Below are 13,552 nucleotides of genomic sequence, written 5' to 3'. Positions count from 1 at the left end.
GGGTCTATCCTGCCGATCGACTGCCGAGGGTGTGGACGAGGTCGACCATTGTCGCTAACACGGACGATCACGATCGACTCGGGCAACACTGGGTCGCCTTCTACATCGATGAACGCGGGACAGGAACGTATTTCGATAGCTACGGCTTGCCGCCCTTGGATCCAAGATTCCTCTTACGACTTCGAGGAAATTCCACCACGTATCGCTGGAATACGACAACGCTGCAAGGAATACTTTCTCAAACTTGCGGACAATACTGCTGTGTATTTCTATATTATTTGTGTAATGGCTATAATCTTAATCAGTTTCTTGATCTGTTTACCTCTGATTGTAAGCGAAATGATCGTTTGATTGTACAGTTATTTCATAGAATGTTTCTTCATTGTAAACATAAACTCATAAATTCTCATGCTGTATGCCGTCATGTTCAAACGTGTACTCTTTTAAAAAAAATAAAATAACTATTTCATGTAATATCTTTTTTAAATAAACGTTTTTGAACTTGTAAATATTGCCTTATTTCTTAGTCCTACCCCTTCAACCTCATTTACAATAGTTACATTTTCCCCGTATTACAGATTCAGATAATGTACATTAAGTACACAAAATATAGAAAGAATTTTTTAAAACAATGCTCGAAGACGACGCGTCGCAACTGCTGAACGTGTTCGTTCCTGTTTTATCTCCCCCCAAAATTCTTCCGAACAAAAGCAAGTCTCTCTCTCTAGACCCGCAAATTTTCCGTATAAAATTTCCTTTCTCATACATTCACCGAATCGCCTACACGTCGGAGACATTGCCCCCGCGACAACAAAATCGACCGTCATAAAATTCGACCGGTATTCATCCCCCCCGCTGTTCGTACTGTAGCCGCGCGACAAAGAATGCTGAAGTCCCAATCCCCACTCACCATTTTTCAAATCTCTAGTTTGTCTAAGGCCCTCTACCACCCACCTTCTCCAATCACCTTTTGGGTAGGTATGGAGCGAACCAATCAAATCTTGGGTGAGTATAGGGCGAACCAATCAGAACACACCATTTAATTACCCTGTTACTTCCTCCCTTCATTCCTCGACCCATCAGAACGCGCCCTTTCACCTGTCTAGGCCACGCCCATGGTGCCGAAGAGAGACATGGAGGGGGTTTGTTTTGACGCCCCATGGCTGCCCATATACTACTTATATAATATGTTATAAACAAAATTAATATTAATCTCGACAACTTGAAGTGCGTGCAACACATATAGTCAAACAACTTATTAAAAATAATAATACTAATTAATTTCTGATTTATTATTATTCTGATGTTTCATAGTGAGTAGTCATGTGTATGTGTGCGCGCACGCATGTGTAGGTGTGGTTGTGTGTGTACATACATATATACATACAGTGAGTGCATAGAAAATATTCGTATAAATAAAATATTTTTTAAAAAAACTTTATTTTTATAAAGTAAATATTATCCAGTGAAAAATGAGATAAAATTGATGCCAAATCAATATCGATACAATGATTTCAACATCAATTTGACGTCAATATTTAATTGACGTTCATTTCTCGTTGGGAAATTAACAATTTATTCATAAAGAATAGAATAGACTATATATTTCTCAAAATTATATATACAAAAAAGATGTATATTAATTATAGAAAATATATCATCTAAAAAATAAATGAAAGTTGAGAAATTTAGCTTCTAAAATCTGAAATACATGCGAAACTCGTTTGTTTATGTTAGAACAGAATATATTCATTATATAAAATTGCTAATTAATGTTTATTTTTTAAACATAAGACTTTTTTTATAAAAAATTGTTGTGTACAAATACTTTTTGCTGTATATGTACACATATATATATATAAATTTAATGCTGCATTAATAATTTTTCAGATATTTGAGTGGCGATTGGAAAATTGATGTTTTAGTTATTGTTATTGATACTGTCTTGATAAAAATAAAAATCGAAACGTAAATCGGATGTAATAGAAGAGTAACGAAAGCGTAAACATAACTTCTGGAAATTGGAAGAATGAAATGTAAAAGAAGCATTTACGTTTTTACATTTTGATATTCTAATTTTCGTTTCCTAAAAGTTTCATTTACGCTTCTGGCGCTAAAGGTGCATTCACATGCAAGCGTCAAGCATCAAGCAGCAACCAATCAACGAAGCGATTTTTATAGTAGCGTAAAAAATATGTTTTATTCTACTGTTCGTATCAGCCAGCTGATTGATTGTCGCTTCCGCTGCTTGACGCTTGCATGTGAATACACCTTTTCTCTTCCATTACATTCGACTTACACTCTAATTTTCATTTTTATCTATGTGTGTGTGTCTGTAATTATCTTCAGGTCTTTTCATAAAAATCTTTTTGTTGATTTATCAACAAAGTATTTGCACCGTTAAATGGATCGCACCCATAGATCTGATCATGTTCCTTGCATCTTCGCTTTCTCTCTCTTCGACGCCCGAATACATTTTATTTCATTAAGGCTATATTCCTTTCCGAGGAAGATTTTACTCTATGTGTTATAGTATATACGTTACATGTACTATATATTTCGAGTAAAATTTTTCTCGGAGAGGAAGTTTTAACGTAATCTAAAAGTACCAAAATCTTTGAAAATGTCAAGCAATGCAAACAGACCACTGTGACTTGTTGGAAGCGTCCAAATGATTCAAATTTAAACGCTGAGACGATTTGATTGGCTAGTGAAAGTTACACTTGCGCAAATCACGCCACATATAGAAGCACCTCATTGGTTCCTATTTTTTAAATTCGACCAATCATATTGAGTTTTAATTTAACTGCTCAGTGTCGCAACTTGAATACATTTAAATTATGGTATAACATAAAGCCCGCTGTTTCCGCGAGCATCAGCCATCAGCCACGCCGTGTGCGAAAATATGGCGGGTGTCGCCTTGCTTATGTACCGTCTGACGAGTGAACAACGTTAAAGGAGAGGAAGAATAAAGAGGAGAAGAACAGTACTCGCTAGTTACTTCACGGACATTCGGCTCTCTCGATGCATCTCGTTCCTTGCGGGAGTATTTCGTTTTACGCGTGCCATCAGAGGTATGACCGAAGTTCGAGAGGGGAGATTCGCCGACTCCTCACTCCAGGCGACCGGCGAAATCGTTCCCTCGCAGTAACATAAGCCAATGTGATATCTCGCGTTCGCGATGGAGATGTTCCCCTAGTCCCCGGCGGTCGCACGCGTTGAGTTCTTCCCAGATTTCGCCCGGTCTCGCTCCGCGCCGGCTCGTTTCGCCTCGGGAGACGTAGACGTTCCCGCCGTAACCTTGCGTCGCCATTAAGTCTGTTCGCCTTGCTTGAAACTACAAATTTTTGTACTTAAAACGAGAGAGGTAAATATCGAGCGTTGAAAAGAGAGAAAGAAAAGGAGAGAGAGAGAGAGTGAAGATGCTGAGTATAAAAAGTACAAACAACGCAAACAAGTTGTAAACACCCGCTGCACGCACGCGAGATTTGCGTTTTGATGAAACTTTAAATATATAGAGTTTCGTCAAACTAACTTGTGGTTTTCGAAATTTTAGAAAAAAAAAAGAAATTTTCTTTCAACTAAATAATTATCCTGATGAAAATAAAAATCGAAGCATAAGTCGAATGTAATGAGCGTTTATGCTTCTTTTACATTTCGTTGTTTCAATTTTCGTCTCCTAGAGACTTTATTTACACTTCTATGCCCCTACAATGTTTTAAGCCTTAAGTCACGTAAGAAATTGATCAATTACAATCGAATTCGACGAGAATAATCGTAATATGATTCCATTTCTTATGGCTTAAGGTTTAAAACTACATTGTAGATCCATTACATTTGCTCCCATTTCTATTTTCATCAAGATCAAATATTTTCAACAATGAAATACTTTATAATGATATTTTCATGTTATTTAATTTTCACGTTAGATATTTATTTATTATTTATTATCAAAGTTGATTATATTATGCCACTACGTTTAGATACTTTATATAAAGTAGCCTTTAACATACACTAGTGTGATACAAGAGACCAAATTTATCATTAATTTTTTAAACTGCAATTTTTTGTAAAGCAAATAACATTTCTGTAGATTTAACAATATTATCTTAGGTGTTTTTATTTTTCTAATTTTTACGTATTATAATTTACATTAATTTTTATATTTTATTTTCAGAATACTTGTTACGATCTGTTAAAAATGTCTAACTCTGTGGAATCAGATACTTGCGTGCCAGACACGCAGGAGACCCATTACGAAGGCGCCAATGAAAACTTGAAAATTACTAGCGAGACTCTCCAAGAGACAAGCTTGAACGAGAGTCAAGATTTTCGTCTTGTCGATTCTGAAGGAGATGAAAGTATGGTAGAGAAGTTAAAACAAACACAGGCTGGAAAGACCAATCATGACCAAGCAGATGCGCAACAAATTTCAGAAACATTGCAAATGGAAGAGAGTAACGCGATGACTGCAAATGACAAAGAAGACGTCATCATAGATGAAAAAATAATAGAAAGCGACGCTAGACTTGAAAGGACTACAGAGAACGTATTCAGCGAGTTGTGCGAGTCAGAGAAAAAAGATGAGATCTTTGATGAGGATGAGATTATCCAAGGTACACCTCCTCAGAGTTATTCGCCGCTCAGAAAAATAGGCAGTGTCGACGTTAATCTGAAACGTAAAGCTAGTGCATTTGACGAACCATCTGCCAAGATCCCTAAAATGTCTGAGGAGGATGAAGGAAAACTTCAGAAGCGACTCGAGGAGGAGGGTCGTCAGTCTTGTGAATCTGATGATTCTTACCAGGACTTGTTCAAAAATATGGACAAGAATGTTATAATAGAGGAGACTCAAGAACCAGTTACTGTAGAATTAACTCAGAACACTCTGAAGACTCTCACTGAGCACACAGCAGAAACGACAAATGACGACAAGGCTCAGGAGCATCATGCATTTGTCGAGCAGACAAATCAGCAGGACGAGAAATGCGACGTGGGAAAAGACGAGAATCTGAATGTCTCTGCAAAACTTACAGACATCAGCAATAATGATAGTATCACCGTCAACTTTAACTCCACAAACGAAAATGATCTTCTGGAAGAAAATAATATGTCGATCGAAAAAGATGTTACTTCCACGAATGCTGTAATAGAAAAATCTGAACTCGGAACATTAGATGAGCCGGAGCTTACAAAAGATACAGAAACAGCGTCTGATGAAAATGATCAGTCGAACTGCGTCAAGCTGATCAAGAAGACTGTTGACAAGAACGACAAGGAAATCCCGTCCTCACAAACCAAATCGCGAAGCAGCGTAGAATTGATATCGATAGAGAACATAAATCGAACCGTTGATAGTAAATCAAAGCCTCAAATAGTGGAGATTGATGACGACGACGAAAAGATATTGAACTCGTCGACTGAGGTAATATACGATCGTCAGAATATGAAAAAGAAACCGGAAGTTGTTCAGATCGACGATTCGCACGAGGATGGCGAGAAGATCCTGAGCTTGTTAGAGAAGAAAGAGATCGAGGTTTCTGAGATTCAGGTCATGGACAAGAGTTACGAGGGAAAGAGCAGTTACGAGAGTAAGAGCAGTTACGAAGGCAAGGGTATTTTCGAGAACAAGAGCAGTTACAAGGAGAGCATGAACGGGTCTTCCCAGGAATCGAAATCGTCAGACAAGAAATTGGTGAATGGCAGCGCCGAATCTAAGCAAAGCGACGCCGACACGACCGTAAGCTTGGACTCTGATACATTCTCCGTAAGTGAGGAGCAGCTTCTGCCTGCTTCAGCGACAACTGCTGCGCATATGAAGAAGGTAGATGGCATCAAAAGCATCTCTTTCGAGCCTAAAAACGTGGATAACATCGAACTCATTAGCATAAGCGATCACGAAACGTCTAATGTGGAGGAGAAGAACAAGTCTGATCTGATCTATAACAATATGCTGGGGAAAACCAAGCAGGTGAGCGACCGATAGAGATTCTCTATCATATAAAATTTTACTATTTAGAGTGGTCCACTTAAATCGATCATCTTGAATATTTCACTTATTTTTAATAATATAAAAAAATGTTTCAAATGAAAGTGGAACAGTTTCGAGGGGAACATATTTTGGTCACGTTGTTTTTTTTTCTAGGTGGAAGAGCCAAAAAGATATCACTTCCATTTTTTTAAATGGAATTATGTGATTTTTTTAGATAATATGATTCCTCTAATTATTTTGCATATAAAAGTATTAAGATAGAGATATTAAAAACCCAATAATTTATGAGATATTTCACACTTTATTCTGGTATATTTAAAAGATAAAATATCTCGTAAACTATTAAACTATTTTTTGGCAACTGTACCCTAATACTTTCATGCACAGAATAATCAATTAGTGATTATTCAATAGATGAATCAATTAGTGTAGAGAAAACACATAGTTGTTGTTAAAAAAAATTATGCAAGTTACAATGTGCAGCTACATATTTTTTTAAATAGCAACTGTGTGTTTTCTCTATCTTAATATATTTATTAATTATATGCTGAATAATTAGAGGAATCATTAAAAATCATTAAAAATAAGCAAAATATTCAAGATGTTCAATTTAAGTGCATCACCCTGTATAAAAGATATATGAATTAATTAATAAATTGATAATAAATGTTTTAGAATAGATGTAATATTAAGAGTAACATAAAATCTGTATTTTTACTGCAAGAACTTTGTTAAAATTAATCTTTTGACCCGTTTACGATGAACTAATTTCACTCATTTTGTTTTGATGAAACTAAAATTCTTGAATATCTATTGCTGAAAATAAAACTTAAAAGAGTTATGAGAAATTTTACAGACAATTCGATGAATAGACAAACAGATGGATCAACATTGTGAAATAATAAAATATAGTTTTTATGCTACATAATAAATGAAGATATAAAATATTACATAAAAATTTTACATACATGAATGGAAAACACTATAGTCAAGCTAGTTCTTCGTATTTAATAATACTTCTTGAATTTATACAGTTTACAGTTTAAGCAAACTGTGATAAAAAAATTATTGTAAAAGGATTCCGTATTAATCATATAGAAAGTGTGACTTTACGTCAAATTCGCTGAAACTGTGATATTTTATAGATTACTTAATAAAAAGTAACGCTTCCCAACTCTGAGAAAATACTATTATACTCTATTATAGGAAGAGCGAGAGATCGGTGTCTACGTGAAACTCAAGTGTTTAGTGCACATGGACGAGAACACGAAGGAACTCGTGAGGAAAGAGTTGACTGCGGTGCAGTGCGAGTCTGTAATCGAATCGAGCAGACCGAAGAATGAAGACAGTCAGTCCTCGTTGGCAGATATCTCCGACAAGGAGTCGCCTGGTTCCGTGAACAGCAATCCCCAGTTATACCAACTCCTTCCGTCCCGGTGGTCCATGATGTCGTCATCAAGCTCGGGGTCCAGCGCTGCTTCTTTGGCTTTTAAGATGGCTAAGAACACTGGGCACCTCTTCACAATACCAACGAGCCTGCCGAAGCACACGAAAAAATCTTGCCAGGACATTCCATCAACAGTGGCGGACAAACAGACATTGGATGAGACTTACGATCGTTTGACGCACGAATGGAAGAACCACCGCTTGCTCATAACGACAGTCCTGAATTACGCAAACATGGAACTAAGCAATAATACTTCCGCCGTTACAGCCCCCACGGGGATTCTCGATACTTTCGTAAATGTGAGCAACGAGCGGCTGGACGATCATCATCATCATCACTTGGAAAAGATCAATATGCGCTCGTCGACGCCGTCGGATCCCCCGACAAGTTTGAAGGTGGAATTAACCGTCACGCCGAAGAGCACGAAGAAGGGCAAAGCTGCGAAGAGACCGAGAAGCAAATTGACGAGATCGATCACCGCGCAGATCAACGGCGAGAACGACAGCAAAAATATTACAAACGAGCCGGTTCTCATGGCATCCGCCATGGAGACCAACACACCGAGCAAAAAGAAAAGCAAATTAGAGGAGGACGAATTGGTAAACGATGTGGACACTCAAGCGAAGTCGCCGCGAAGCATGTTGGCTGACGAGCTAATCGGTAAGAACGTGTTCGCCAAATGGTCGGACAACAGTTACTATCTTGGCACGGTGAGCGATCGACTGAAGGCCAAGTACAAAGTGAACTTCTACGACGGCAAGAGCAAGACGCTCATACCTGAGTTTGTGATACCGATACCAAAGATTCTGAAAAAGGGTCTGTCTGTATACGCGACCACAAAGACCGACGATTACGGTTCTTGCGGCATCATCATCGACGTTGAAACGTCGACCAACGGCGACACGCATTACACGGTGGAGACTGACGAGGGCGAGAAATTGCGCGTGCAAATACAAAACATCTCCTTGTCTGCTGATCAGGCGCAGGTGTTAAAGGAAGAAGTAGACACCATAAGTAAGAGTTCCCTGCCGAGCACGCCGAAGGCGCTTGGTCAGGTAACCTTGGACAACATGGTTGACGGTAAACGACGCTCTAAGAGAATCGGTACGCCACTCTCCTCGACTCCTAAGTCCAGGAACAACGCTGGCGGGTCGAGCACCTCGACCGGTAAAATCAAATCGGAACCCTCGGTGTCCGGCATATCCACCAAGTTGAAGAAGGAAAAGGCATTGTCGGAAAGCGAGGGAATGTCGAGCGATTTAAACGTCGAATCGACTCGCAGTAAAACAGAGGACGAATATGCTCTGATGGGAATACAGAGAGAGATAATTGGCACGCCATTTGAACAGATCGCGAAAGGACCGCAGAGTAGGAACAAGAGCAAAGCACGTAGTAAAAAGAAGGAGGACCCGGAAATGATTGCTACTCTTGGTCCGATCCCTACGAACTCCAACATCTTCAAGGGCACGTCATTCATCCTTACTTGCATACCCTTAGAGAAACTGGAAAGGTATCTTTTACTTATTTGGCAAATGAACGAGAGTCTTCATTCTAATAAGAATTAATGCTAGACATTCGAGGAATTAACATGATAAATAATAAAGATATACAGTAACTGCCAAAAGATCAGTGAGTAATTTTATTGTATTGATCATATCAGATGAAGAATCTTTAAAATAAAGATCTAGCATACAAGTATTTAATGTTCTTAATATACAGGATGTTCCATTTAACATAACACCCCTTTTATCTTTGCAGGATAAGGTCAAATAAAAATATATTCAGAATTCAGACAGAACTGTTTGGCTTGATGAAACATAAATAATGGCAATATCAATTTTTTATGGAAACCATCACTATTTTTTTCAAATAGAATTCTATGATTTTTTTTACATAATGTGATTCTTCTAAATATTCTACAGATAAATATATTAAGGTAGAGATATTATCAATATTTTACGATTTAAACTATTGATTTTTAACATCTCTATCTCAATACTTTTACACGCAGAATAATTAGAATAACATTAAGATAAAACGGGTGGTCACATTAGGTGGAGTATTCCAATATTTAAATATCATGTTTTTAAATTGATTAAAAGAATTTTATTAACTTATAATTTAAATTGAAAACAATTGACAAAAATGATCGTAAAATTATATGTTGGCCGAAAACTTTCGGCAGCTACTATAATAATATAAAAATATTAAAAAATAAACAAACTACAGCTACCTTTCTTAAGACACAAATCATTATCCGCATTTTTTGTTTAAATTAAGAATTCATTATCCACTAACTCATTCTGTATTATTTCAGGTATCAGGATACGAAGACCAACGCTGGGTCGAACACGGAAACAGAAGCTGAAACGGATCTCGAAACAGAATACGAGGACGATTGGGTGAAGCGACATTTTGTACGCGAAAGACTTCACGAGCAGATCTTAGCAGGCGGCGGGAAGATCTATGAGGATTTTGAGAAGATACCAGAGAACGAGTACGAGAACACAATACTCATCACGAATGTGCCAAGTACCACAGCAAAGAATATATTATGTCTGTCGGCCGGCATTAAAATATGCAATCATGAATATATCATCAGATGCTGTTCAGAGGTAGCGCAAGATCCCTTATTCTCTACTTAACTCCTTATCTGTTTAATGTAAAGAAAATACGAATTCTCTCTCTCTCTCTCTCTCTCTCTCTCTCTTTCAAAACAGATTATTATTTCTTTATCCCTTTACTCATAATTACCATTATTCACATAATTTCCATTTTCTTAATCAAAAAAAGAAAGATTATAGACTTAAGATGATTCTTTAGTCATTTGAATTATTATAGAAATGTCAAATTTTTTTATATAATTGAAGTTGAAGTACTGAAATTGACGTGTGCAAAATTCTATGGTAGATGAATTATGAGAGAAAAAAAATTGAAAATGTAATCTTTCACATATGACTTAGCGACAAATAAAGCTCGCAGACGCTTCTTTGACTTCTTCTTCTTTTATTATGGCTCCTGCCTCCAGTAGATCACAAAGTCGATACGGCCAGAACAAAAACGTGTAAAAAAAAACGGAAGAGTGAGATGTAATGCCCGCCCGGACAATGAACGCCTGCGTTATGCCTTTACGGACGCGCATTAGGACGGGTCGCAAACAGACGGGTTTTGTACGGGTCGTACAAAACCGCGGGACAGCTATATGTTTCTGAAGGCCCAATTTAAGTCGGCAACACTTTCAAAAATATAAGATAAAAGCACCCCGAGCCGAGACGTCTGCCGCGAACGAGTGATTCTTCAGAACTGCTTCTTTAACTAACTGCACACAAATCTTACTATAGATTTTTCTCAAAAACGAGATTGTAATAGTTTAAAAAATTACGATTTTAATGGTCACAAAAAAGTAATAGGTCAACGGCCATTCTGGAAAGATATTTACGTCCATAAACTTGCATATAAATTTAATCTCGAAAAGTAAACACAAACATCTCAACTTGTTTTCGTTCGATGAAGCTGTAGCTCTTGATTTACCATCATGTTCCATACTATTAAGATATACATACATAGTTTTAATATTTTATCCAAATTATGCAGATATTTGTAATTTTTGGTGAGCCCTAGGGAGGCACTCTTTTTAGCACTTTACTAAAGAACCCATCTTAAACAAATATAACTAAAATTACAAATCTTAGGCAGTGTTGTTCTAATAAATCTAGATAACGTTATTTAGTATTAAAGTAAATTTTATTTAAAAAGTTTATTGCATATACTTTATATTTTTATTATATACATCTTCCTTTCATAATCTTATTTCAGTATAGTTTCTTTTACGATATTTTCGCTGTATGTCATACCATGATTTCGTCTATTATTGTATTTGATTAAATTGCCAACAATTGCGTCACGAGTAACAGTCTCACATTTCATCGTATGTTTTTAGAAAAGGACCATAAACAAGGCGGAAGTTGCTCTTCCAAACGGCTGGAGTTTGCAGAGAAAAGTTTACGTAGAAGGGCATGATGCACATACAAAGAAACCGTTGTCAAAAATCGTCGTAATAATTCCTAGTCTGGCATCCATCAATTTGCCACAATTTGCCACATTCTGGCGGCAAGTCTGCGAGCATGCGGGCGCGGTAGTTATAATCGCGGAGAACCCAGGTATTTTATTTCGTCATCAAGAACTATAAGTTCCTTTAAAGCAAATTTACTATTCAGCAGCTACCGATATACGTATAATATTAAGATAAAAATATACATGGTTTATTAAATGTGTAGAAATTCAAATAAAATTGTTTCACACGCGTATGTTATCTCAAATTACAATTAATAGAAAAACTTATCATATCTTTTTTTTTCTTTTTTTTAGATGCCATGGAGACGAATTTTGCCGATACTGTGGTCGTGTCTAACTGGAAATGTCCATCGTGGGCACAGAAGAAGGCCATTCAATTAAATATTCCAATCTTGTCCACCACGTGGGTGGTCCAGTGTATAATCGAGGGTAAACTCTGCCCACAAAACCATCCACGTTACAGATATACTTGTATACCAAATTAGGAGTTTTCATTAATTAGAAAGCTGTTGTTTTTATAATCGTGAGTAAGTCACCTATGATCAATGTGGCTACTAGAATATATTTTCTTTTGTTTTCCAAATTTTTTCCATTTTTTTTTTCCGGCCTTCCATATATTGCAATAAGAAATGAAAGGATAACTTTACGATCCTAAATCTTGATATTTTTCGAATTCCTTTTTTTTATAATATTACTCTTTTTATAATATTTTTAATAGTTTCTGATACACTAGAACGTACACGATATATTGTCTACATTGTATTTTCTCTAGACACATCCCCGAGTTATTCTTTCTATCTTATATTTGTACGTTTGATATGACTGATCGATATAATTCATGCATTTTTATATGGCAATTCATCCTCGTATGAGGATGTATACGTGTAATGCTTTACACTTTTGTAAGATTTTGTATAAAAATAGACGTATTTGCGGGAACCGCAGGTCAGTTTTATAGAATATTGAATCCTCGTCGTGTGTAAAGCATCTTAAGAAATCGTACCTTTACGATAATTCAAGCATAATCGTGCCCCGTCAAATTGCACTTATATGTAGATAAGAAACACGAGATTGATTTTCGTCAATGCAGCCGATATTCTCGAGAAAACGACATGGAATCAAAAAATTCTTACTCCGCTTTCTATCGATTTTTTATAAACGGGCACGTTTACGTGTCTCTCATTTAACGACATTAATGCTCGTTTCTATTAATGTATTAATTTTAATCTTGTTCAATTTGCTCTTCATCCCTTTCTAGTCCTAAGAATTAGAAAAAGATGAAGAGCTCAACCGAGATCAAAATTAATCTACATTGGTAGAAACAGACATAGACTCCTGTTTTTTCACACGTGGAATTATATGAGAGATCAGAAACGAGGTGATTTTGTTTCCTTACAATGTAAATTATCAAATTCAAGATAAATTAACTTTTTCGCACTCATTCGATAGTATATTCATTCTCTCTAAAAATATAAGATATATAATACATTTCTACATAAAAAAAATGATATATAAGAACGAACTTCCGATTTCCGGCTTCTGACCTGTCATAATTCAGTTACAGCGAGAGAAAACAGAAGCCTTAAGAGAATATTTTTATGAAAGATAAAAACTACCTTGATGGACACGATATTAGAAACGTAATTGGCAAAACTCAAGTTTTATTAGTAAGAAGTAAATTACCGAGGTTTTTGTACGTGCCCATGTGCGAAGATGCGTTGTATATAAGTAAATATATACTATATAAATTTTATTACATTATATGTGTATATATATATATATGTACAGGGGATTGACAAAATAATATGTGAATTACTTGAAAGATATCGGAGGAGGAAATCTCACTCTGCTCTTCAAAACTTTAAATAACTTAATATTTCAAAGCGATTAAATGCCAAGAAAGATGTTAAAGTTTTAAAGAACAGAGAACAATTTTGAAAAATAGAGTGATAAGTAAATTTCCTTCTCCAATATTATTTATGTAAGCAATTGAAAGATGTTCTATCTACTTATTTTATTAATAATAAGTTGGCGTTTAA

At 36.2% G+C, this 13,552-nt stretch overlaps 1 protein-coding gene across 1 annotated transcript; it reads left to right on the top strand.

Moving 5' to 3' along the window:
- Positions 1-2,934: 2,934 nt before the first annotated feature.
- On the top strand, positions 2,935-13,542 carry LOC108753087. The gene is made up of 6 exons (XM_018494429.1): positions 2,935-3,074; positions 4,178-5,971; positions 7,199-8,949; positions 9,757-10,054; positions 11,380-11,599; positions 11,808-13,542. Exons 2-6 carry the CDS (start codon positions 4,202-4,204, stop codon positions 11,996-11,998), a joined length of 4,230 nt encoding a protein of 1,409 aa, XP_018349931.1. The 5' UTR covers positions 2,935-3,074; positions 4,178-4,201; the 3' UTR covers positions 11,999-13,542.
- Positions 13,543-13,552: the final 10 nt, after the last annotated feature.

This window comes from Trachymyrmex septentrionalis, unplaced genomic scaffold, assembly GCF_001594115.1.
Source record: "Trachymyrmex septentrionalis isolate Tsep2-gDNA-1 unplaced genomic scaffold, Tsep1.0 scaffold641, whole genome shotgun sequence".
NCBI classification, from domain to species: domain Eukaryota; kingdom Metazoa; phylum Arthropoda; class Insecta; order Hymenoptera; family Formicidae; genus Trachymyrmex; species Trachymyrmex septentrionalis.
Note: the sequence above shows the minus strand (reverse complement) of the source record. Positions and strands in the feature narration are given on the sequence as shown.

What these genes read in the sequence shown, in the direction of transcription:
- LOC108753087 (XM_018494429.1), top strand. Translation starts at nt 4,202, where the DNA reads ATGTCTAACTCTGTGGAATCAGATACTTGCGTGCCAGACACGCAGGAG. An exon ending in CCCTTAGAGAAACTGGAAAG is followed by an intron (nt 8,950 to 9,756) that starts GTATCTTTTACT and finishes GTATTATTTCAG; the next exon opens with GTATCAGGATACGAAGACCA. An exon ending in TCATCAGATGCTGTTCAGAG is followed by an intron (nt 10,055 to 11,379) that starts GTAGCGCAAGAT and finishes GTATGTTTTTAG; the next exon opens with AAAAGGACCATAAACAAGGC.